Here is a 23,695-nt window from a genome sequence, read left to right on the forward strand (position 1 = left end):
CACTATGTGGTTGGAATAGGGTAAGATGAGTATGGAGCACTATGCATCTCCTACTGCAGCGCATGCCGTTACTATGATACTCCATTCCAAATGTAGTGGGACTCTCATAGTTTGGAAATATAGGGACGTGGTCTGGAAGAGAGTTGTGGGATGTGACCTCATTGATGCTCGATCCTTAAGTCTTTGACCCTCTCCCTACTCGTCCTTCTATATTCATCACCTTGTGCAAGCAAGGTTCTTCGTTCCGGTCCGCAAGTCTGCGTTTTATCCCTCTCTAGCACAAGACCAGAATTTTCTGTCACCCTGTATTGTAGAGTTTTTACCTTTATTGCTTATTGAATCGATTGCACGACTACTGCACGGTCCGTTATGCTTGTAGTAGCGCTACTTGTTAATATCACACGACTGGCACACGACTCGTCCATGAAAAAGCATCTTAGGCTCCGTGGTGGTTATGTTGCTTTAAAGAAAATATGCAACCTTGGATCTGTGCTTTCAGTCATCTTTTCGTAAGAGTATGTAAGTCATGAAATGCACATCCATTCCAGCAGGGTACCAACACACGACAGTGATAGTTTATACAACTACTTGCTGTCACAATTTGAACAAACGACGGGACTGTCTGCGTTCACCATCACCATCAAAGTACAATGGCCGTCGCAATCACGCTGTAGAGCACGTCCATTTGTTGATTCCGTTTTAATTGCCCGAAAAAGCGCAGCATTTAGCGAACGTCCATGAAACTGCCAGTTGAACGTATTCCCGGAACTCAGCTGCTTGAAAAACGCTCCTCTACTGACCCTTTTACCGTAACCTGCATGACCGCGCATTGAATGGTTGCTCCGTGATTCCACAGACGTCAGCCCACTACAAACATCACTACATGTTGCTAATTGCTCTGTACCCTAAACTGCAGGACAGGGAGGTATCGGTTTCCATGATCACCACACACAAGACTGGTTTGTTTTGTATGCGTGGGTAATGCGTTCACGTATCCCATGAAAGATGCAAGCCTCGACAGGGACACCAGCACACGACCACCTCTACAACTTGAAGCCATCTATCGATCATTACAATCTTGTTGGACGGGAGCACTAAACGTATTTAGTAAAGATCAGGGAGAGAGAGGAAGGATTTTTGCGTTATGGGTAGGTTCTGCACGCTCAAGAAAGTTTCAGCTCAAAGCACCATCCGTGAATACGAAAACAAAACATGATCCAAACAAGTTTTTAAAATAAGCCCCCCAACCTCTTCACACATCCCTCCTGCTACTTACGTTTATTCTCATCCTCATACTCTAATTTCCTCATGTATCGATACTTGTCTTTTGCTGTCTTAGCTGTCGTGGCTGGACAGCTAAGTGCAGCACCCGTGGGGGACGTGTACCCATTTTGTAAGTTTCCATCCTCCAGCAATATCGGAATTGTGTATCGTTCACTGATAATTCTATAGTTCCTGTCACGGGGAGTGGGGATTGGGGTGTCCCCGTCTCGAAAGCCAAGGAACTTATCAAGGAGCTTTCGGTTGATGAAAAGGTGGCCATCGTCACGGGGATCGGGTGGGCGAATGGACCTTGCGTAAGGATCAAATCTGTTTTTCATAATGTTTTATATGTGTCTTGTTAATTTGGGGTTTTTAATGGGTAGGTTGGGAATATCCAATCTGTTCCAAAGATTCAGTTTCCTGGCTTGTGTTTACAGGATGGACCAGCCGGAATCCGTTTTGCTGACAATGTAACTGTGTTTGGTGCAAGGTACTTGATTCTTGTATCGCACATTTGCTAAGAAAATGTACTGTCTCACACATTTTGTTAGCATCAATGTAGCCGCCACATTCGACAAGGACCTCATGGAACAACACGGGCAACTCCTTGGTAAAGAATTCCGGCAAAAGGGCGTCAACATTGCACTTGCTCCCGCTATGAACCTGGCACGTACTCCCGAAGGTGGCCGAAACTGGGAAGGCCAAGGCGCAGATCCCTACCTCGCTGCCATCTCCGCTTCCCTCCAAATCAAAGGAATCCAATCTCAAGGCGTCATCGCAACCGCGAAACACTTTATCGGAAACGAACAAGAGCACGCCCGAGAAAAGAGTTCATCCGATATAGACGATCGCACCCTCCATGAAATCTATTTACCACCTTTTGAAGCCTCCATTAAAGCCGGCGTAGGCGCCATCATGTGTGCATACAACCTCGTCAACGGAACCTACGCCTGTGAAAACCCTCATCTCCTCCAAACCGTCTTGAGAGGCGAGCTCGATTTCAACGGTTTTGTCATGACAGATTGGTGGGCCGGTATGAGTGGACGCGAGACGGCGCTGGGTGGATCGGATATGATGATGGCTGGTGAGACCATGTGGGGGGCAAAAGAGTCGTACTGGGGCCCTAATTTGGTGCGCATGGTCAACGATGGGAGTGTTCCCATGGCGAGGTTGGATGACATGGTCACCAGAATTCTGGCAGCGTGGTTGAAAATGGGACAGGATAAAGATTTCCCTCCTACCAATTTCAATTCGTTTGACACTAGCAAAGGGTCTCATGTCGATGTGCGCGGGGATCACGCCGAGCATGTCCGTAAAGTCGGTGCAGCCTCCACAGTGCTCCTCAAAAACCAAGGAGTCCTGCCTCTGAACAAAGTCAAGACGGTCGCGGTACTGGGATCTGATGCTAGGACCCCCGAGGATCCAAACAAGTTTGCTGATCGCGGTGGAGTGGACGGAACGGTCGCTCTAGGATGGGGATCTGGTACCGCGAATTTCACATATCTCGTTGGCGTAAGTCCTACTTTACTACTCATTTTGCAAAGCAAATCTAACGTCTCTCTTTTCGATAGCCTTACGATGGAATTCTTGCTCAAGCTACACCACAGGGGATCAATGTTACCCACTCTTTTGATGATTGGGATGTCTCCAAAGCGGCGGAGACGGCCAAGCAAGCTGACGTGGCAATTGTCTGCGTTGCAGCGGATTCCGGTGAGGGATTCATTACCGTCGAAGGAAACGCTGGGGATAGGAATAATCTGACATTATGGAATAATGGGGACGCTTTGGTACGTATGTCATTCCATGAGTCGGTAGTTTTCACACCATGCTGAATGACACTTGTACAGGTCCAAGCTGTCGCTGATGCAAATCCAAACACCATTGTCGTCATCCACTCCCCAGGCGCCATCACCATGCCATGGATCCAGCATCCCAACATCAAAGCAGTCCTAATGGCCCTCATGCCCGGCCAAGAATCCGGTAACAGCTTGGCTGATGTCCTCTTCGGCAAAACAAACCCCTCGGGTCGTCTTCCTTTCACCATCAACACCACTCCAGAAGAGTACGGCGCCCATGTTCAGTACCACACCAACGTCCCCGTGGACACCCGCAATAGATGCATCCCCGAAACATGCCCGCACATTGCATACTCGGAAGGACTACTGGTTGATTACCGATACAATGAAGCCAAGAACATTGAACCCCTTTTTGGATTCGGACATGGCTTGTCATATACGAGTTTCCAGTACTCGGGACTCGCTATTTCGACCAGTGGGTCGACAGCCCGGGTTTCAGTAACCGTCACAAACACGGGCGCCGTACCTGGACATGAAGTCGTCCAATTGTACCTCCGCTCCCCGCCTGTTGCTCAAAAATCGTTTAAAGAACTCAAGGGCTTTTCCAGAGTATTTTTAGAGGCGGGGCAATCCACCACGGTTGACTTTGATCTATCTGAACGGGATTGTAGTTTTTGGAATGATGGGTGGAAGGTTGCTCAAGGAACCTTTGAGGTCTTGATGGGTGCTTCCAGTAGGGACATGAGGGTAAACGGTACTTTTGTCATTTAAAAAAACCTCATCGTTGTCGTTTGTTGCAGTGTCCAAAATATCATTGTCGGTGATTTTACCTTCGATCGCTTACCTAATGCTGACACATGTAATTCATCCAAATACGGTGAGATGAAACTTAAAGAAGCAAAAAAAGAGTAAAATTTAAGTCACACTTCTCCAAAGGTGTGACAATGAACGGCCTTGTCATTTGCCTGTAGGGGATCATGATTGCTCAAGGTTGGGATTTTGAGAGTTTTTGGAGAGTTTTGGGCGGAGATTTTAACGGTTATTTTAGAAGGAGGGCATCTGGTCGTTTCCCCCCCCCCCCCCCCCCCCCGTAACTTGAAAGCAACGTCATGCTTCGGTTTGAGGACTGTTTTTGGGGCACGGGTGAAGACCCTACACTGGGTGTACGGACACTGCACACAGTGTTTATGCAGCACCTGGCAGAAGCCGAAGACATGCTCGCTCTCGTACGAGCTAGAGTGACAATGGAAGAAACGTATGCGTCAAATCTATTGGAGTTGGGACGGCACAGTGGGTCTGGATCGGGTGGGACGTCTGAAAAGGAGTTACGACGGTACTCTCGTGCGTCGACACCTGCCATTGCCGCGGGGACAATGACCGGCTTGGCGGGTGAAAAGAGTAAACTGAGTTTGAACCAGATTGCGCAGGGGTTGGGGAATGCAGCCGCTATGTTGCAATCTGCTGCTGTGTCCAGTCGGTTATCGAGACCCACCAGCTGGAACATGGTTGCCGAGCCCGAGAGCGATACAAGCACCATTGGACCTATTGACGATCAATCTTCTATTCGCCCCGTCATTCGAACTATCCGAGAGCAGAATGTCGCTATGGCTGCTATTCATCGCCGACATGCCGATACACTCACTCTAGCTGTCATATCCCCCCTCCAAGCCTTTGTCGAGCAACACAAGAGAGCGATGACAAAGAAGAAAAATGAAGTAGACCTCAACCACCAGCAGCTCTCCCGTCTTGCAGCAGACATTGAAGCGAGGAGGACAGTGTACCTCCAAAAGTGCCGGATAGCAGAGGAAGAAGACCGCAAATTCCGCGAAGACGGCGAAACACGAGCGCGGCGCGTCTCGACGGCGCCCATCATGATTGGCAGTCGATCGGTCGGACCCAACGAGTTTACCACTATTGTCGAGCAAATGCGAAAGGAAGTCAAAATCAAGAGCATCATGACCGATCTCGGATTGTTTGAAGGTTGTTTTATGGGTGACGATGCGATCGAGTACCTCCGCAAACGCTACCCAGGCGTTCCACGGGGGGACTTGCGCAACGTGTGCCAGGAAATCCTGGATAGAAGACTTATCACTGTCGTAGTGGGCCCGAATGACTCTGATTTCGACAGAGCCTTGCCTTACCAGTTTGGCCGTCCGCTACTGAAAACGGGTGAACCTCCTCACGTCAAAGCCCGCAAAGACGCGGAAATGGCACGATTGGATTACGATGCAGCTATCAAGACTGCCGAACACACGCGATCGGCACTCGAATTCCATATTACGGATTACCTCATAGCGGCGCAGGACGCTGAGAAGTATCGCCTCAAAGTCATCAAAGAAGCGGTACTAGCCTTGGAATCAGCTCAAGTATTCGTGGTTGATGAAGTGCGCACAACTTGGAGACCACCTTCACTGGAGGATGCCGCCGATCCCATGTCCCCTACTTCCCTGCTCAACTCTCCGGACCCGGAGACAGGCGTCCAATACATTGCAACCCGTTACCGCACCGGACACCTCCGTTCCAAGCCCTTTGTCTTTGAATCCTACAAAACAGGTCGTGCTCCCCACCAAGTGTTCGGCATTGGGTTCGAAGAGCTCTTCCGCGCTACAAACACGGCTGTCCCCCCCATTGTCCGCAAATGCGTGGGGTCATTATACGAAAGCTTTGTCAATGGCCGGTCGGCGGTTGATACATGGATTACACCTAACCCTGATTTGCCGTCTGTCCAGTTTTTACGGATGGAGTTTAATTCGTCGCCCAAAGGTGGCAGAGTCAGTTCTCGGACGTTGAAGAGGTATCAACCTCAGGTTGTTGCCGGGGTGCTGAAGCTTTATTTGGTGGAGGCTCCTGCCAGTTTGTGCAGTTATGATACCTATGAAACCTTGAAGATGCTTTATTCGGATGGTGAGTAAACTGGGGCTTATATCGATGACGTTGTGAATTCAATGTGCTGATCATGTCATGCCCACCACTTTGTGTTCTAGGCTTTCAATCGTTTGACGATGACGTGCGGATCAAATCTGTCACGTCCCTTCTTACAACACTCTCACCACCCCACTTTGACAGTCTCAAGTTCTTTACCGGTTACCTCCACGAACTCACGAAAGATCTCGACGACAATGACGATCGCATCATCCGACTGGCTTATTCTCTGGCGCCTTGCATTCTCCGTCCCAAAACAGAGACGCCCGAAACCCTCCAAGACCAGCATCCTTGGCGCTTCACCCTCGAACTCATGGTTCGATATACAGACTTCTTTGGGCCCGTGGACAAGACGGCGTTGATGGAAGGTGCCCTGGAACCCTCGCCGCCTCCATCGCCTGAGCCCGATATGGATGGTGATGATTTGGCGAGTGACATTGGCTCGCCAAGGAGCGTGGTCCAGGGATTGAAAGTTAAGGGATTAGGTGAGCTTGCGACAAAGGGGATGAATTCTCCGCCTGCTACACCGCCTTTGAGGGAACCCAGCACACCGAAAGGGACGGGATCATGGTTCCCGTGGCCGTTAAGTGGGAATGCTACATCGAACGGCTCGGGACCCTCATCTCCTCTGACTGGAGCACCCCAGACTCCCACCGGTGCGGAGAGTCCTGATTCGGATAAGTTGAAACCCGTGTCGAGCGACCAGCAGAATCGAGATGAAGTAGCAGGCAAAGAGATCAAGGAGGCTCGCCGGGCATCTCGACTGGAGGACCGATTGGCTGGCATTTTAGCCAAAGCCAAGGCGCGTTCCGTAGCGGTACCTGTTCCCACTAGTGAACCCGCATCACCGATCCCTGCAAGCTCGTCAACTCCAGAACCTACTCAATCCGACGCACACAAATCCGCCACCCCGAGTTCCCCACCCGTGGAAACCACCTGGACATCCCTCAAAGGTCTTCTTGGTAAATCCAAACGCTCTTCAAACACCTCCAGCTCCTCCTCCGGCCGCCAAACACCTGACCGCCCAATATCTCCAGCCACGACGGCTCCCGCCGTGGCTATCACACCCTCCGCTGCAGCCAAACTCTACGACCTCGAGCGCGTGGATACCGCCACACCCCCGATATCCGCAGTTTCTACGACGGAGTTGCTCTACCGAGGCGCTCCGACCCCCGTGCCGCAGGACGATACACCCCTGTTGGTTGAGCCGCCAAAGCAACCCGAGAACCAGGACCAGGACACTCAGAAAACGTATGTCACATCGGTTGCGTCGGCCGCTGCATCCTTTTTGGGAAGTGTCGTTGGGGGGATGGGTATGGCCGGTGGGTTGAATCAGAAACAGGACGAGGAGGAATCGGATATACCATCTGCACAGGATGGGGAAATCAGCCGGGAACTCGACGATGTCCACGCAGAAGACGAAGAGGAAGAGGAACAAGCCGAGCACTCTGCCATCCATACCACGCCAACACCTTATGACCACGTCCTCAACTCTGACCACGCCACCGACTACGACTCCCATTCCCACTATGAAGACGGTGGAGATGAAACATCCGATGATGAGGAGGAAGAGGAGGAGGAGGAGGAAGAAGAAGAGGACGCAGCTCAAGGAACGTACGACTCTATGGAAGGCTACGACGAAACTGAAGTCGTGATTGTTGAAGAAGACGACCACTCGGAGCATCATGGCGATGTGGATGAAGATGACCGAGAAGAAGACGATTATGTAGAAATGAGGGAACACATGTTCCCTGCTAGTGCTCAGGATTTGAACGAGTACCTCCAGTGGGGTTGAGGTACATAGAATAGATAGGGGAGGTTGTACGTAGGGTAAAACTGTTGGTGAGGACATTACCTAGTAGCATAGATTATTAGTGTAGAAGAGTTTGGGTTAGTCTGCTATTTTGATAAGATAGAATATATTCTAAGATTTGTATATTCCGGTATAGAGAACATCCGATTTTTAAAAATATGTGCCTGCATAGAAATTCCTACAATGTTGTCATTTCCATGTTGTGCTAGTTGTGGGGCCTTCGGCATCACAGAGACCATGGCACATGCTTGCCTGGCGGCATGCCAAGGGAGTTTGTCGCGGATGGAGCTGCTATGATTCTGCCCTCAACTCCCCACGCTACCTGATCGTCATGACATTCTCAACTCCTGCCAACTTCACAGTTCTCCGTCCTGCGTCGTTCCTTGACGTGTCCGCACGCAGTATGACCCCCATCCCGGGAAGTGGAGCTTGGGACTCAGGCATGGCAGGAACAAGATCAAGTATTTTTGTGGTTGTCAGGCCGATTTGAGGACATTCCCGTGTAAGATGCGTATCAGCCTCCTAAAAATATCTACTCTACGCGCCATTGTCTTAATAGCTTCTTGAGATTGTCATTCGCTAACAGGTTCCATGGAAGTGTTTCTCTGCGTTTATGGCGCGCATGTATTAACGAAACTGCTAAAGATAGCTATTTATCTACCTATCCTGTCAAACTACTTGCTGAAATAGTTTTATCATGTCATCAGCATCCTCCAAATCTACCGACGGAAAATCGGGGATGGGGTGTCCAAAGGCGGAAACAATAGAACTTGTAGCTGCATCTACAGGCCTTTCTACGACGACCGGGTCGAGAGGCTCCATTTTAATGGCTTGCTTTAGTGTATGACTTCGTGTGCTGTGGCGTCGGGGAGTGGCCGTTGATGACGTCTGGGGTTCCTCCTTTTTGATAGGCGTTCGAAGTCGTTTGGATTTTGCGGGTGGTTTGAATTCTGCAGCTTCCGGACTCGTTATCTCTTGTTTTACTATGCGTTTGCGGCGTGTTGTCCTAGGTGACGATTCTACATCCGCAATGTCTTGGTCACGTTCTACTTTTATTCTCTTCCGTCCATTTCCTTTAATTGGAACCTCTTCAGCGGCGTCAGGATGGCTGGCACCAGTGTCCTCCTCCTTTAATTCACTTTTCGTTTTATTCTATGGCATGTGTGAATAAGATGACTCGCACTCAAGAATCAACGCAAAAATGCACCTTTCTTCGCCCAATGATGGTATTGCCATGTAGTTTCTGCACAGCCGGTACAATCGCCGTTGTACGTCCCGCTACCGTTTCAAACTTGATATTACTCCCGTCAGGCATCTTGGCCTCTCGATTTGTTACACGCCCTTTTCCCCATCTGCGCACCAACGGCATGAGATCTCCTATGGAGATGTATCGTTTGCAAGCGTTCGCCGACCTCACCGATAATGAAAAAGCCAATCATTAGGGAATTTGCTGCTGTCTGCATTAACGGCGACAGCAGTCTTTATTACAAATGACAACTGATCATGCAACGCGGCCAACTCTGCATCTGTCAGAGATACTGTATTCTGGGCAGGATGCACCCGAGCTTGAAACAGGACCTGATGAGATCGGTTTAGCACAAGTTTACGGTCACCATTCTCAACCTGCTTACCTCATCCGCAACCCAGTTCCCAACGCCCGCACTGAAGGCTTGATCGAGCAACAACGCTTTTATGGGACATTTTCTCTTACGAACTGTCTCGGAGAAAACATCCAGATCTGGCATGCTCAACAAGGGATCAAACCCCAACTCTGATATCGGCGGATGCAGGAGTGGATCCCCATCAACTAGCCTGATCCGCGCAAGCCGTCGCATATCGGTAAAGGCCAGTTCTTGGCCGTCATCAAAGCGGATGACAAATTTGTAAAACCTAGGTGGCCAATCATCGCCAGCCGTACTGAAATCCTTATACTCCAATCCTGCCTGTCCTTTGATCTGTAGCATTAAAAGTTATACGAGCACACGACTTGAGGTTCACTGTAAACTTGACGTACCCGAACAGAGCCGGTCATACCCAAGTGAAGGACAGGACAAGGGTGCTGATCGAGTATCAGATAAAAGACTTTTCCGCGACGGCCAGTATCTACTAAGGTTCGTCCCTTCACCTTGGTAGCAAACTCTTGGTTTGTACACCCTTGGTAGACAATGTCGTCCACGACCTAAGGGTTGACCTCAAGTTAAAGATGGCGGTGAGATTAGAACTGACAACTGAACCTACTGTTTCAACATCAACTATGGCTTTATTCAAGAAATTGGAATGAATAAGTAGCCGTGCTCGCTCCACTTCTGGAAGCTCTGGCATTGTGTTCTTTACAACACCCAAGGCAGATGCCACTTGCCCATTATGCTGATCGACTGATGAGTCATCATGCACTCGTAAGCATTCAGTAAGCACGTCGCCGACAGTAATAAGAAGTCATCAAGACTTTGTATCTCATAGATCATATCGCTCTTGTTCCTCGTTCATAGAATTACATAGATAATGCTTATTGCTCTACTCTAAATTCATCCTTTTGAAGTCGAGAGGGCCCGATACGAGCCTTGTTCTAACCTAGGGCATGAGAAACGCGACGCGAATCGTACTGCATCTTCCTGCCCATTAATAAGATCTATTTCATATTTTATAAAACCTAGCACGAGTCCGCATAATATGGATGAAGCAGGCGTGAGATCTCGTCGCGGATCTGCTGGATCGAATTCTCCCGAGCCATCGGCTAGGGTATCCGTGACTGAGAAATATGCTGCATCAGCTGCCATTCCCTCCGCAAACATACCGACCGATACTGGCCGTCGCCCATCTGCCTCAGCACTTGTCAATCGGGTCCGTCGCGCATCCCTTGCCGCCCGTCCCGACACTTTTATGACGGTCATACACTCTGCCACACTCATGAATGCAGCTACAAATGAAGAAACAGCCATATCAAAAGCGGTGTTCTATGATCGTATGCTGGAAACCCTGGATAGCGGGATGGACGAAGGAAGGGCTCTGGCTGAAGCTGTTCGAGCTGCGAAAGAAGTCGCGAGCAAAAAGAAGGCAGGTGGTGGACCAGATGCAAACCCTACGAGTGCATCTCTTCTATCGGCTCCTCCGCAACGGACAGTACCGACGACAGAAGCACCTATCCCAGTAACTGGTGAAAAAACTGAGAATTTAGACAGCCCGTCGGCAGTCTCTAATGACGACAATGTCCCTGATCCCGGCAATGTGTCACCGGGCGGCTCTCAGCCGGCTACGCCAGCCCCTTCTCGTCCAGCAACTCCTTCTGCGGGCAGTCGAAAGTTAAAAGGCCTCTTCAACACCATTATTAAGCCATCCCTCGAAAAGCAATCGCGAGACCCCACGCCTACTTCAACATCACAGGGGGTATCAATCGCCAAACTTCGAATGATTCACAGGAGATTAATGCTCAGTGTCGACGAATACGATGCCATTACATTTGGCGAAGCCTTTGGTGTGTACCACGCAATATCGGGAGAGAAGGCACTCCCTCTGAGCGCTGGTGGTAACAGCGTAATCCTATATCTTCAACAGACCGCGAAAAGTCAATGTTGGAGTCCTCCCGGGCGGCTGTCCAGAAAGCAAAAGACGAGACGCGTCGAGCGATCATTGAAGAATACGAAAAGGTACAGCCCTGTTGGCCTATGCGTACTAATGAGCTGTACAGCTGATGAGATAAAGATGCTTCAATGGGTTCATTAGCGTATTAAGCATGACAACTGCAATGCAAAGATATCGGTACTTGAGCGAGAGAACCATATTATGAAAGATGAAACAGCGCGAACTATGGGAGTAAATCGAGAGGTAGGTAAGCAGGGAAGGTAATATTGCTTTCTGTGTTGGGGTAATATTGAGACTAAAAAGTGGTGCCATTCTCTACCTTTTCGTAGCTGACGCAAGAAATCACCGCTCTCCGCCTGTTCAAGTCTACTGCTGAAACTGAACAAGCGCTAATGGTTGACGAGCTGGCCAGACGTCGGCTGCAAACCCGAGCGATACGAAAAAGGCTCAAGAAAGCATTGCAACGTATTCATGAGTTGGATGAGCAATTGCAGGCATCAACTGAGGGTGCTAATTCCACCATAAAGGGCAAAAACCAACGAAAAGCGTCGTCAACAGCGGCATCGAGAAAAACCAAGCATGGCTCGTCAGAAAGCACTGAATATGAGTTAGAAATAAAAAGTGCCGAGGAAGCGACAACGGACGATGACAAAATCATCGACGCCGAGTGGGAAGAATGGTGGTAAGTATCGACCATTTGTCCTAACCTACGCTTATCATCGTGGCTGGGGAGCGCCTAACGTAACACCATCCAACACATAAGTCGTACTACGCATTTCACACAGCCCAAGTGGAACCAGTCAACGTCTACGAAAGCTCTCTCCGGAGATGCCCCTCCATCTGTCATCCACACTGGGGATGGTTTACTAAATTCGACTGACGACGAAAGGGCATCGAGTCCGACAAGAGGTAAGATCTGACTGTTATGCCAAAATCTCTTGGTTTTGTGAGGCCTCACTGGATTACATGCACCTAGATACCCATCAAGCGAACGATACACAGAAAAGGAGACGAAAGAGAAGGTGAGGAATGAAACAAGCAGCATGAAACACTGCTGACCTCGCTGACATTCCCTCGTCTGCCTGCCATAGACGACAGCTCGCAGAACATAGGCGACAAGCTGAACTTTTCACTCGGCTGACAGATGTTCTGGAGGAATGCTTTACTGGAAAGCAAGAAGAAAGAGACGATGCAGTCCTTGCGACAGAGAGTGTCTTAGATGGCTCGACAAGTGCTGGCATGGACAGAACCCTCATCAACCGCCTTGCGTCTCACGAATCGCTGATACGTCAGCTTCTATCAGGGCTTAGATCCTACATGTCACCAATAGTGTGGACCTCGAGCGGAGACGACACTGATGGCCACATGTCAATTTCTGATTCTGCTGAGACATCGGGCTCTGAGAAGCTGTCGCGGTCGGCGTCTCAGCGGAGAACCCCTCGCAACTCTGCGAACCCTGTATCACGCCCACGTACCCCTCGTACAGGGTCGACATCTCCTATGACGGGAGTCGGGGCGGGGGTATGTGAGCGGGAGGCGTCAAAAAGACCAGCGGATTTTGGTCGGCCTGCGAAGATACAAGACATAATTCGTGAGGTGGAGACAAAGGCAGCTCACGCAGCCAAAGCCGTGGGTTTGATGTCTGCTCAAATATCCAACAAGCACGAACCCAGCGCCTTGCTTGATCGCACCAGTTCCGTGCCACCACCGTCACATGGTGAGCGAGCTGCAGGTTTTGGAGATGTTCGTCAGTGGCTGCTAAGGGCTAGTTCACGACCTAAAAGCGCACCAACAAGCAGACATGGTGTGCCAGGTGGAGCCTTCGCGCAAGGAAATTTGCGGAATGGAAGCTGGGAGGATGAGTGGGATGAAGCAGATGTAACGGAAGGCCAATGTCCTACAGGCAAGTCGGAAACAGATGAACCAAAGGGTATGGTAGGTGCGGTTGGCATATCAGACAAGGACGACAAAGCTGGCGCTTCAAACATGACTGCCATTGGTAGGAATGTAACACCTAAGCCAGCGTGGGACGATGTGCCAGATAACCGAACCAGACCAGCTTCTGCATTCACATCCTCGGCGTCTCCCGGAAAACATAGGCCAGTAGAAGACGATTGTCGGAAACGCCATGTACGTCCAATGTCCGCACCGGTGCGCTCTCATGCAGGGGGCATGGCTGGTGGGCTGTTGGTGGGCCGAGCACACCCCAGACCAAAGGTGTCGCGACCAAATACTTTCAACGTAACGGTCAACGGGAGGCACATAGGCTAGTCTGAACACCAGTATTTGTCTTAACTTTACGGTTTTAGTCTGGCAATATATTTCATCTGCTGCACATAAGAGGTCAACGATTTTTCCATAACTATTGTCCGCTGTTTTAGCTCTTGGCGGGCTTTGGCGGTGGATGAGCCCTGTCGGCCTGCGTCACAGAAACAGTAACAGCATCAACAAGACGTTCCGTTCTGTTGGATGGAGCTTGTTTATATGCACTTACACCACTACATGCGAGCTCGTAGTATTTATTGTTTCTCTCGTTTTTAGCCCATCCTGGTGGAAGATGCTGGAACTTGTCACCCACGGCGGCTTTGGTTCTTTGCAGGTCTCCTTGGGCGATACCTGCCCCACCATGTGGAGACAGGTTAGAGGATTCCTTCTTGATTGCCGAGCGGGCTAGGAGCGATGTGTGAAAAGTACGCTTGACAATAAATGCACGCATCATGTTTTGTTGTCGTAGTCAAAATGGACTTGCGAAATCTGTGCAAGAGGGTGGTTGGGACCCTTACGTCATGAAGAACGCGACACTTTGGCAACGGCTCACCAACCCTTTCCTTGGTTTGTTTGTCGTCCCCATGAACCAAAACGATCTCGCTTCTCGTCTCAATGCAGAAGGCTATACCACGACATTCGTCTGGGAAGATATGCCACATGCAGTATACCCAAACCACACTCACGCAGTCGAAACTACACACATTATCCTGGCTGGGGAAATGACATTGACGATGGACGGCCAGTCACAGACCTTTAAGAGAGGAGAAAGGGCGGATGTTCCCGCGGGAACTGTGCATTCAGCTCAAATGGGTCCAGAGGGCTGCAGATATTTGATTCGTGAGAAATGAATATGAGACGTAAGCGAGGGCAGGAACGTCATATAATTGCCGTCTGTCATTATACGGCCCATTGCCAAGCACCTTGCTCCAATGTTTATTGTAAATTTGAGATATAATGCATCAGTAAGTGCTATACTACTATCTATACCCCGCTCATCGGCGGTGGGTGTTGGCCGCCAGAGGCAGCGGCCGGAGGTGGTGGATAGGGAGGACGCGGATGTACCTGACCGTGACTACCCTCGGACATCGGTGCTCCCGTCAAGTTTTGCGCAGAATTGAAATTCGAAGACGAGTCACGATACGCAGGCTGGCCCATCTGATTGCCGAAGACAATGGGTTGCCTCCACATGCCGGCTCGCCTCCGTCTGAGTGCATAGCAGCAACAAATGCATAAAAGTACGAGAAGGACGAATCCGCCGATCACTCCCCCAATAATGGCTGCAGTCGGGTTGTAGGCGTACCATCCGTATGGACATACTCCGTATCGTAGGTTGCATGTCCCCGGACTATTTGTCAAAAAATAATTCGAATAAATGAGCAAATGGCCTCGGAAGCACTTTTGATTGTGGGCGTACAGTCTTGTCTTGGCACACTTACTTGCAGCTCCCAGTTGAAAACGTTCCCCTGTGGAATCCACCGCATGAGCATCTACAGAGTGCATCCACTTGGACAATGCATAGGGCAAAGGTCACCACTACTGTAGTAGTGAGCTGGAACATCTTTTGTATGGCACAACGTTAACCGTTCTTCTAGAGTAGCAGGATGTTGGAAAAAAGAAAAAAGCGTTCAACTTATGAAGCACTTGAGAGATGGCCCTCGTCATCAGGGACAGGAATCTAATGACGTAAGTGAGAGGTCCAAGCCCGCATCACGCTTCTTGGAAAGATCCCCAGAAATGACATGAAAACCTTATTGAGCTTTAAATGTCATTTGCGCAAGCCTTATGGCGAAAACAACTCCAACGTAAAGTTACATTCGGGGTATCGCGAATAACTGTCGAATACAAATGTACAGTGTAGCTATCTACTAATATACTTTGAATCCCTCATAATGTCTATCATGTGAGTATCATGTACCTCGCCCAAATCTGTGTTCTTCCCCATCGAATACACAGTCGTCATCCCTGCTCCATCTGCGGTGATCCGCTTCCTCCTCATTGTCCGATTCTGTGTCCATTGAATCCAACCGCACAGCGGCCACGGAGCTACGGACGGTGCGAAGACGGAGCAGACCTCCCTGGGTTGACCACGATTGCTCGGAGGATTGACCTCCCGCCTGTGCAAGGGGATCTACTGGTGTTACTTCCTGAGGAGAGTGTCGCAACTCCACACCGACAATTCCTTCATGTTCACGAAGTTGCGCTGCTGTTGGCGATACAGTCTCTTCGCTTACTTGTCGAAGAACATGCTGACTGCCTTCGTCGCGGGCACTTTCAATCTTCTCCTTACCAGCACTATCACCCTCAGCTGGCTTGATGACCGTTCCCAATTCCTCATCACCTCCACCGCCTCGTTCACTTACAATCAAGTCTCCGCTACCATGTCCTTGCCCATAGGTCTTTGCTCTGCCTTTGATTGTCTTTGAGAAGCCTTTTGTATCCTTCCTCTTGGCATTATGGCTGTGATGGTCGTCGCCATGCATTCCCCGTAACAAATCCTTCCTTGTGACAAGTCCAACCAGGAATCCGTCCCGATCAACAACCATTACATGCCGCAATCCCAAAGATCGGACAACTGAAAATACTTTGGCAGCAGTAGCATCCTCGCGCACGATTGTTGGACTCACGTTCATGATCGCCGTCATATCGATGCGAGTACTAGTCGGATCGTAGGTCTTGGTTTCACACAGGCTCGTGAGAGTCTCGGAAAGCAAGTCCCTATAGACAAATCCGACAGGTCGATACCGCACTACTTGACGTCCGTGGGAATCCTCCACCATAAGCTTTTCACAAACTGGGAATCCATTATGGCCAGATTGAATCGCTTCAGCGCACGCACTGAGCCTGGCGGTTGAGGTGAGCACAACCATGTTCTTGTGGGACATCAACTTGCGGACGCAGATGGTGCGAAGTTGATGTGAGGGTTCAGGAGGTAGGAAGGGTGTGTGATTGTTGTGCATTTCAAGATGATATAGCGATTCACCCAAAAATGACGAAACCCATGCAGAGGTGAAGCATACGATAATTAATCCAGGGATAGCATCAAAGTCTCCTGTCAACTCAAAGCATATCACGATGACTGTAAGGGTCAGACGGCTGGTCGCAGACCACAAACTAGCCATCCCAATCAATCTGTGATGAAACATGGTCAAACGGTGTTGATGTGGTACGATGTCGCAAGCAAATGTCAAAGTACGTACGCAATTAGACCAGGATCTATCGCTGAGGAGCCGCGCATGTAGTTCCAAGCGACTCCAAGGATGCGCCCTGTAACTGCACCCATGATCAAGTTTGGAATGACCAAATCTAATACCAGCACAGAATACAATGGTTAATGAGTATGGTATGTTGCACATCATTAAGACTAAGGTACACACCTGTTGGTAGGGCGATGTAATACGTGATCAGACTCAATAATAGATATACACCAAGGAAAATTCCAAGAGACCGGATATCAAAGAGTTGATATAGACCTCGGGTAAGGAGAAGCTTCAATTGCTTCTCTGATGAGCAAGTGTCAGTAAGTCTGTAACGTCTTCAAGGTGACAATATGGGAATATCTTACCAGGAGTGGAATACATAAGCGATCTCACTTGATAGTAGCATTGTCCCTCCTGATCTACCTTGGCATGCTGCGCATGCAGGTCCGCCTGGGGGATCAGCATGTCCAAGGTCGCAAGTTTCACATCACCCGTGTTGTTGCCATGGCCATTTGCTTCAGAGGGCGACGGGCTATGCTCGCCAGAAGGTGCATTGCTCGACGGAGAGGGCTCCCTTGATGCTGGACGGTCCGTGCTTTCGTGACCTCCGGGATTCCCATGCTCTTGCCGTCGAGTTAGCCTTCGGACACGGAGACCCATGCGAACCCCTCTTGATTCGCTGAACGGGAGAAAGGCCGATGCGGTTTCGTCAAAAGTTGGCAGAGCATTTGAAGCGATAGATGAAGTAAGGTGTGCAGGTCCATTGGATATTGTACTCTGATGACCTTCACGGCCTCCTGGTTGTTCTTCAATGATAGTTCGGTTTCGGGCTGCTTCAACCTCCACAGGCCGATAGAAACTATGAATGATGCTCTGCACGGACAGTCAAAGTAAGTATGAAAGCTCAAAGGCGGGTGAAAGTGGGAGAAGATGATCTTGCTGTGAAACTTACATGCTCGTATTCATTCTTCAAATCTGGCGGCAGGCAAACACCGCCAAATCCTCGTAAACATTCTCGCAACTTTGAATCGGATATCGCTGTAGAGTTAATTTCCACACCTTCTAGGCATTCGGTGGGTGTAGTATCTCGAACATGATCCGTTACTGTGCTCAAGGGGAGACACGGATCAACGCCAGGCGCCGTCGGCAAAAGCACAACGATCAGCGTAGTAATGATGCAGACAACAGCGACTTCAACCAAACGTATGAATGTAAAAAGACCTCGGCGTGATTTCAGCTTGTCAGAGGCTACGGCGACTAACTTGCGGGGCTTCCCTTTTCCTCCATCTGTTGTTTCCTCCTGTGAATGGCGCACCCACGACGACGCGGCCGCTGTCTGCTCCAAATTGCGAACGGTGTATGGTAGCCGGAGATTTTGAACCATGCTCAAAAGGTTATTCCATAGGGTTCCAACGAAGGCCATCACAACACCAAGAGACACAAAAAGACCGAGCAACAACAAAAGCTTCCCAGGAGTCAAAGGATTAATTCGGTTACAGTCCACGTTGACCTGGCGCATGTTAAGAACTTTCTAAGTCATCGTTAGACAGTGTTTCCATAAATATCTTACTCACAGGAAACAGAGTAAACTCCAAACTACCGGCGTTCTCCCCAACTTGCACGGTATCCAAAGAATGAAAGTGCTTGGCAACCTCGAATCCAACAACCAAAAAAGCAATAACAGTGCAAAATAATGTTCTAATCATGATACGCGGCTCGAAGAAGCTCATCGTTTCTTCTAAAGTGAACATTACTCCACCTAGAGGACTTCGAAAGATGGCGGCAATGGCGACGGCCGCACCGATTGTCGCAAAAAGCCGTAGCGCTGTCTGTTCAAGGAAGGAGAATAAGGCATTACGCCCAGCAGCCGCTGCCGGGCCGGCATCCAAATGCTTCGGATGACTTTCTCCATAGAAGACTTTGGCGACAAGATCAGCTAGATGGCGATATGCAAAATGAGAGATGGGACTTACAACGACGGAAGACCGGCACTTTCCGCACAAGCTGCACTATGAATATCGCGAGCGATGCCCCAATCATGGCCATTGGCCCATCAATTCCAGAGTAAAGCCCTGCAACAGCAATTCCGAAGATACCGAGAAATCGTGCCGCCTAGAGCGTAATAAGAGGAGAGTGTGAGCATTACCCATGGTCCTCACCTAATGCGATGTTAAGCTTACCATATTCATCAAAGTACTTTTGGTGATTGAATTTGCACCATTAAGGAATGCAATGAGCTGCATAATTGGTCATTGCCAAATTCGGTCAAGGTAAATACAAACTTTGTATCTATACCTCGACCATTCCTGACCCCGTAACTCCAGGCTGCATATCAGAGAAGCAGAAATTATGAGCCGATGTGGTCGGCGCAAATCCTAGTACAAGAGCTATCATCACGCTTACCGCCCATATCAAAACCACCAGTGCCGGTAAGAGCGCCGCTAGTAAGCATGTCCATAATGCATACAGCACAGCTTCCAATCTATGTCCCTCTTCAATGAGCTCGGTATAATGCTCGATGCGTGCTTCGGCCAGCTTCTCCGATCCAAAGAAGAGAAGCACATACAGCCATGATATCGCAAGAGTGATTACACATGCAAGGACTATGAAGCAATGATCAAGAAAGCCGATCGTTTGGTAACTACGAGCCGATGATACTTACGGTATTGAAGAAGTTCTTGGATGATGCGAGTCTGTGGATAAATCAGTCAAAGCTACGCAAAGCAAAATCGGCCCTTATCATCATTCACTCACCAAGCGAGTTTGATGCCGATAGTGCTTCCGGAGGCCAGGGCCATCGGGCTCTTCGAACGCAATACTCTGGAGCAGCACACAGGTCAGGCTGACCGATAATAAACGACCACGTCTCTGCAGAGTCACCCACCTCGTATGGCTTGAATTTTGCGTGAACCTCGTGGTCATGCTCTGGATCCACTGTATTATATAGAGTATTTGCACGGACAGGATGTCGCAGCAAGACTTTTCGCGCAATGGTAGCTGCCCTTGAGGCAAAGGGCTCTTGCTTCTGCGCCATTGGCTATTTCTCCAGTTTTTGCAAGACAACCTCTTGCGGGGAGGGACGACTTTTACGCTCCTTTACCAATCCCTTGCCTCCCTTGTAATTTCAAAGCGCCCCCGTCGTCCACCGCAAGAGATCTCTTCTGCACAGTTCTTAAGCCGCAAGCGTATCAAGTGGCAGTGCTGCCTTTCACACCTTTGGATCTACTGGATCCATCGCCTTTCCGAGAATGTGGTTCTATGAAAATTAACGAACATTCCTTTTAGGGGATTATGGAATGCTTAGCGTCTCTGATTTGCAAGCAGCAACTCCGCCATTGCAATGCCATGCAGCCGTTTGGCATCTTTGATCTCCTTTTGCGTCGGCCAAGCTTTAAACCTATCCGCACTCCAATCCCGACTTCGTTCGCTACGGGCTTGGGACCGTATGACCGAACCATCTTAGGTAACCTGAATGATAAGCGGAGAGCACAGTCCAATGCAAGCCTTGGGTCCGCCATGGGACACGTCAAACGACAAGATGAATTGGTAGATCTACATGGGTGCCTCCGATTATTCTCTCAACGACGGAAAATCAATCTGATCACTAACCGTCCGCCAAGGGTGCTAACCCTTTGGCGGTCCTTTACACAGTACAATGTACAAGGGTTTCTGGTTTGGGGTTGTAATGTAAGTATGATGTTCCGAGTGCGTGCCCCTGTGCGTCGGGATATGGCTTGCTCAAGAACACACATTGAATTCTTCCTCACGAACAGACTTTGCAGTATCTGTCACGTATTGGGCATATCAACCGTGTCGTCGGTTACTCAATGAACTTTGCGTTTGGTTAGGTCAAGCAAGTCCATTCCAACTTTTCGCAAGTATTCCCGTCTGTACCTTCGGGGATGGAGTGGAAAAAGCAACCAACGCGAAAGTAGAACTTGTCAAATTTTTTACTATATTCGGTGGCAATGGTATGCCATGGTATTTTGATACAAAGGGCGACCTAGGATGCATCTCAATGTTTCCTTGAACTAATTACGCACATGGCACTGAAGGACCTTCTCGCCAATGACACTGGAGATGATGACGTCTTCATAGAGCCTTCCCAATGGGCTTCGCAATTTTTAGATGTATGGCAAGCAAAGATAATAATTTTGCATTAAAAGTCCTAATGTCGTCGGGACAGCGGAAATGCTGATGCATGCGGCAAGGCAAGATTATCTTTGGGTTGCTACTGTTTCCTGCAAGGGTGCGCGCCAGCGCGCTCAAACCTTACCAACACAGGGGATTGTCGCAGCCATTGTGCATGCGAGTGCTGTTACCGGGATGAACTTGGAGCAGAGGTGTATACGTACATTCCTACTGCGAGGATCGGTAGTGAATTGGCGAACATTCCGTATAAAAAGCTTAGTTCACAGACAAGGTTAAGGTTATGACGAATCGAGGGTCATCGAGGGTCATAGTACCTTGGATACTGGAATTCACCCAAAGTTACTAAGGTCAGCCCGGCTTCTAGTTGCATGCAATGTCAGTGACTGGAACTGAACACTCGTAGAGCGGAATATGGTCCTCCAGCCTATCTCTATTATGCCCTAAGCAATCGATGAAACGTCTTCAGAGCACATGTACAGAATGACTGACGCTGTCCTGCCTAAACCTTTGCGATATTCAGAAAGAATGGCCAATCTTTCTATTCTGCATACGCTGCAATAAGCATTTGACGTTTATAAGGGTGGCTCCTTCAATGCATTGGAGAGCTACTGCGCTTTCACAAGCCTATATTCCAGAGTAAGTGTTGGATAGAGAACTGAGATGGCAGCTGCTGCGCAGAAGAACGCGCTTTTGACGCGTCACGACACAGTCGGAGATCCAGAATTCTTTGGCTTCGAAATTGGAGGCCGAATATGCTTTTCACCGTCCGGATAGATGATTGATTTAACTATCCATTCAAAGACATGCCTTACTTGCCGCCTGCCTGGGCAATTTCCCGCCTTTGCTTGTCCTAAACCCATCCAGCTCTTGTTTTTGTACATAGCTCGGGGTCGTGGCCCACTTGTGCGATGCCGCTACCTTCCGAGGACGTACTTTGCCTCAAGCCGCGTCAGCTCGTACCAGTTGTGCCTGCACCAATTACGTCTCCGAAACCGGTCGACTGCACCTTGTCGTGTTTGCAGACGGCAATTAGCGATGTGCGAGATCAAAGCAGTAGACGACGAGAACAAGGGCGAGAAGTGGATGAAAGCAATGCCGCAGTGTGCGGAGATGCAATGGGGCAAGTATTCTTTGAGAGGTGCTTGATTTGGAGTGGTGCTAGATGCCTGAACGTCTTGGCCGGCGTCAGTGGGAGTTCGAGGGTGAGTGTGAGTACTGTATAACGTTGCTCCCACACCCGTTTGCTATCATGCATCATGTATTCATAAGGTGTAATAATTTTAGAACCAGTTTGCTGTCCAGTGCGCTGGTGTCATATCAAGCGTTCCAGTAGTATCAAGTCTTCCGCAAGCTCCCAGCAATAGTGCACCCTCTCCTCCAGTGCTGTCAACACCGTCAAACCCCGTCCGTGACCCAACCATGACGCCCACAGTTTTGCCGTCTCCTTCGACCACACCATCATCCCTTTCAATCAGTCCTATCCTTCCGTCATTGAGTACTCTACCCTCTCTGACAGTCATTTCCAGTGCCACTAGCGCATCCGTCTCGACAACCGCTGTAATTGCCACATCCACGGCAACACCTGCAAGTACCGTCGTAGCCGGAGACTCTAGTCAATCATCCGGGCCAAACGTAATTGCCGTAACAATTGCGGGAGTAACAACAGGTCTTCTCCTGGTTGGTCTGGTAATACTTGGTGTATTCATGCATCGACGAAGTCACCGTCGTCGTATTCTACTCCTGGGTGAAGGTGCTCACAGCCTTATCGCCAAACATCCTCCAGTCCCCGAAAAAGATCATCACATCCCTATGGAGGAGCGCAATCTAGAGCTGGCCGTTATAAGTAACTATAACCCAGAGGGACCGCGTAACTCAGCCCAAGACATCAAAACACCTAGGCCTGAAAAAGCACTTTCGGCATCGAGTTCACGGTTTTCATGGTGGAATGGACGCTTCTCTGACACCAACTCATGGCGGAAAAGCAATTTCATTGCTTCGTACGCTCGCTCAAATTCCTCAAATGGACAAGATGAACAAACTAAAACGGAGGAACAACGTCGACGAAAAGTTAGTACCTCAGAGGAATCTGGAACTCCTATAACAAAGACTTGGGAATCTCGCCATTGGGCGGAGATATCGGTGGATATTAGTGATACAGTTGCAGTGTGGGGCATTTTGCAAGATGACTGGGCGTTTGGAATGATTGGTTCTCCTAGCGATACTGGTGAGTAAACACGTTTCTTGGTTTGACACTCCCAGGTCAGCTCTTAAAGATGAAAACTTTTCTGCAGCAGCACCTTTAGCTTGCGGATTCCTCCCTCTCACCTCACTGGGATCAACTCCCGCCAACGCCCCCGTTTTAGGATTTACCCGTCAAGCAGCTCTGAGCGCCCCTACGAGACTTACATCTCTTGGCGGCGGCCCGGACACATATCTGATACCAAAAAGAGACTTTTGCCTCCGCGCCCTCGCATCAGGCTTACTGACTGGCGCAGAACGCCAAATCTGGGCGACCGAATTAGATGCCATTGTCATAAAGATTGATGGTCTGGTTGGGGCAGGTGCGGGTCCGTTCAGGGGAAAACATGTAGAAGGAAAAGGAAAGCAAGAAGGGAAATTACGTCGGCTTGTGAAAGGGATACGGTCCAGTGGTGACAGCTCCGACTCTACCGTTAGCATTCCAAAGGATCAGTGGTAGTTGGTTG

General features: G+C 49.5%; 7 protein-coding genes across 8 annotated transcripts; 4 read left to right on the top strand and 3 right to left on the bottom strand.

Annotated features, from left to right (window-relative positions):
- The first annotated feature begins 931 nt into the window (after nt 1–931).
- On the top strand, nt 932–3,907 carry SPPG_07754 (uncharacterized protein). Its single transcript, XM_016755913.1, has 6 exons — nt 932–1,393; nt 1,453–1,577; nt 1,647–1,753; nt 1,815–2,775; nt 2,835–3,050; nt 3,111–3,907. Exons 1-6 carry the CDS (start codon nt 1,309–1,311, stop codon nt 3,828–3,830), a joined length of 2,214 nt encoding a protein of 737 aa, XP_016604969.1. The 5' UTR covers nt 932–1,308; the 3' UTR covers nt 3,831–3,907.
- A 261-nt stretch (nt 3,908–4,168) lies between these two features.
- Nucleotides 4,169–7,974, top strand: SPPG_07755 (uncharacterized protein; the record flags this gene model as incomplete). The annotated part of the gene is made up of 2 exons (XM_016755914.1): nt 4,169–5,963; nt 6,044–7,974. 2 exons carry the CDS (start codon nt 4,169–4,171, stop codon nt 7,774–7,776), a joined length of 3,528 nt encoding a protein of 1,175 aa, XP_016604970.1. The 3' UTR covers nt 7,777–7,974.
- Nucleotides 7,975–8,316: 342 nt separating this feature from the next.
- On the bottom strand, nt 8,317–10,124 carry SPPG_07756 (formamidopyrimidine-DNA glycosylase). Its single transcript, XM_016755915.1, has 6 exons — nt 10,033–10,124; nt 9,809–9,973; nt 9,426–9,749; nt 9,212–9,372; nt 9,002–9,146; nt 8,317–8,946 (listed from the first exon to the last, which is right to left on the bottom strand). The coding sequence occupies exons 1-6, from the start codon at nt 10,114–10,116 to the stop codon at nt 8,464–8,466; spliced, it is 1,362 nt and encodes a 453-aa protein (XP_016604971.1). The 5' UTR covers nt 10,117–10,124; the 3' UTR covers nt 8,317–8,463.
- A 250-nt stretch (nt 10,125–10,374) lies between these two features.
- On the top strand, nt 10,375–13,706 carry SPPG_07757 (uncharacterized protein). The gene is made up of 7 exons (XM_016755916.1): nt 10,375–11,266; nt 11,347–11,438; nt 11,515–11,616; nt 11,703–12,055; nt 12,137–12,282; nt 12,350–12,395; nt 12,465–13,706. Exons 1-7 carry the CDS (start codon nt 10,465–10,467, stop codon nt 13,642–13,644), a joined length of 2,721 nt encoding a protein of 906 aa, XP_016604972.1. The 5' UTR covers nt 10,375–10,464; the 3' UTR covers nt 13,645–13,706.
- On the bottom strand, nt 13,555–14,156 carry SPPG_09494 (uncharacterized protein). Its single transcript, XM_016757661.1, has 2 exons — nt 13,868–14,156; nt 13,555–13,792 (listed from the first exon to the last, which is right to left on the bottom strand). The coding sequence occupies exons 1-2, from the start codon at nt 14,090–14,092 to the stop codon at nt 13,751–13,753; spliced, it is 267 nt and encodes an 88-aa protein (XP_016604973.1). The 5' UTR covers nt 14,093–14,156; the 3' UTR covers nt 13,555–13,750.
- A 1,236-nt stretch (nt 14,157–15,392) lies between these two features.
- Nucleotides 15,393–20,028, bottom strand: SPPG_07758 (uncharacterized protein). The gene is made up of 13 exons (XM_016755917.1): nt 19,723–20,028; nt 19,593–19,658; nt 19,501–19,531; nt 19,242–19,441; nt 19,134–19,163; nt 19,019–19,075; nt 18,812–18,950; nt 18,413–18,756; nt 17,791–18,348; nt 17,204–17,711; nt 17,016–17,141; nt 16,839–16,944; nt 15,393–16,770 (listed from the first exon to the last, which is right to left on the bottom strand). Exons 1-13 carry the CDS (start codon nt 19,870–19,872, stop codon nt 15,549–15,551), a joined length of 3,537 nt encoding a protein of 1,178 aa, XP_016604974.1. The 5' UTR covers nt 19,873–20,028; the 3' UTR covers nt 15,393–15,548.
- A 1,702-nt stretch (nt 20,029–21,730) lies between these two features.
- On the top strand, nt 21,731–23,688 carry SPPG_07759 (the record flags this gene model as incomplete). Of its 2 annotated transcripts, none has more annotated exons than XM_016755919.1 (3): nt 21,731–22,198; nt 22,275–23,214; nt 23,282–23,688. In XM_016755919.1, exons 1-3 carry the CDS (start codon nt 21,899–21,901, stop codon nt 23,686–23,688), a joined length of 1,647 nt encoding a protein of 548 aa, XP_016604976.1. In that variant the 5' UTR covers nt 21,731–21,898. The 2 variants fall into 2 exon arrangements, with proteins under 2 accessions (XP_016604976.1, XP_016604975.1); XM_016755918.1 differs by having other exon boundaries at nt 21,731–22,192.
- Between the last annotated feature and the right edge of the window lie 7 nt (nt 23,689–23,695).

Source organism: Spizellomyces punctatus, assembly GCF_000182565.1.
Source record: "Spizellomyces punctatus DAOM BR117 chromosome Unknown supercont1.17, whole genome shotgun sequence".
NCBI lineage: Eukaryota > Fungi > Chytridiomycota > Chytridiomycetes > Spizellomycetales > Spizellomycetaceae > Spizellomyces > Spizellomyces punctatus.

What these genes read in the sequence shown, in the direction of transcription:
- SPPG_07756 (XM_016755915.1), bottom strand. Translation starts at nt 10,116, where the DNA reads ATGCCAGAGCTTCCAGAAGTGGAGCGAGCACGGCTACTTATTCATTCC. An exon ending in GGAACTGGGTTGCGGATGAG is followed by an intron (nt 9,373 to 9,425) that starts GTAAGCAGGTTG and finishes CGATCTCATCAG; the next exon opens with GTCCTGTTTCAAGCTCGGGT. An exon ending in CCATCATTGGGCGAAGAAAG is followed by an intron (nt 8,947 to 9,001) that starts GTGCATTTTTGC and finishes CACATGCCATAG; the next exon opens with AATAAAACGAAAAGTGAATT.
- SPPG_09494 (XM_016757661.1), bottom strand. Translation starts at nt 14,092, where the DNA reads ATGATGCGTGCATTTATTGTCAAGCGTACTTTTCACACATCGCTCCTA. An exon ending in ACGAGCTCGCATGTAGTGGT is followed by an intron (nt 13,793 to 13,867) that starts GTAAGTGCATAT and finishes TCTGTGACGCAG; the next exon opens with GCCGACAGGGCTCATCCACC.
- SPPG_07758 (XM_016755917.1), bottom strand. Translation starts at nt 19,872, where the DNA reads ATGGCGCAGAAGCAAGAGCCCTTTGCCTCAAGGGCAGCTACCATTGCG. An exon ending in AAAGTACTTTGATGAATATG is followed by an intron (nt 18,951 to 19,018) that starts GTAAGCTTAACA and finishes ATTACGCTCTAG; the next exon opens with GCGGCACGATTTCTCGGTAT. An exon ending in TTACATCGCCCTACCAACAG is followed by an intron (nt 16,945 to 17,015) that starts GTGTGTACCTTA and finishes TGCTGGTATTAG; the next exon opens with ATTTGGTCATTCCAAACTTG.
- SPPG_07754 (XM_016755913.1), top strand. Translation starts at nt 1,309, where the DNA reads ATGTATCGATACTTGTCTTTTGCTGTCTTAGCTGTCGTGGCTGGACAG. An exon ending in GGGGGACGTGTACCCATTTT is followed by an intron (nt 1,394 to 1,452) that starts GTAAGTTTCCAT and finishes ATAATTCTATAG; the next exon opens with TTCCTGTCACGGGGAGTGGG. An exon ending in ATTTCACATATCTCGTTGGC is followed by an intron (nt 2,776 to 2,834) that starts GTAAGTCCTACT and finishes TCTTTTCGATAG; the next exon opens with CCTTACGATGGAATTCTTGC.
- SPPG_07757 (XM_016755916.1), top strand. Translation starts at nt 10,465, where the DNA reads ATGGATGAAGCAGGCGTGAGATCTCGTCGCGGATCTGCTGGATCGAAT. An exon ending in GCCGAGTGGGAAGAATGGTG is followed by an intron (nt 12,056 to 12,136) that starts GTAAGTATCGAC and finishes CCAACACATAAG; the next exon opens with TCGTACTACGCATTTCACAC. An exon ending in AAAAGGAGACGAAAGAGAAG is followed by an intron (nt 12,396 to 12,464) that starts GTGAGGAATGAA and finishes TGCCTGCCATAG; the next exon opens with ACGACAGCTCGCAGAACATA.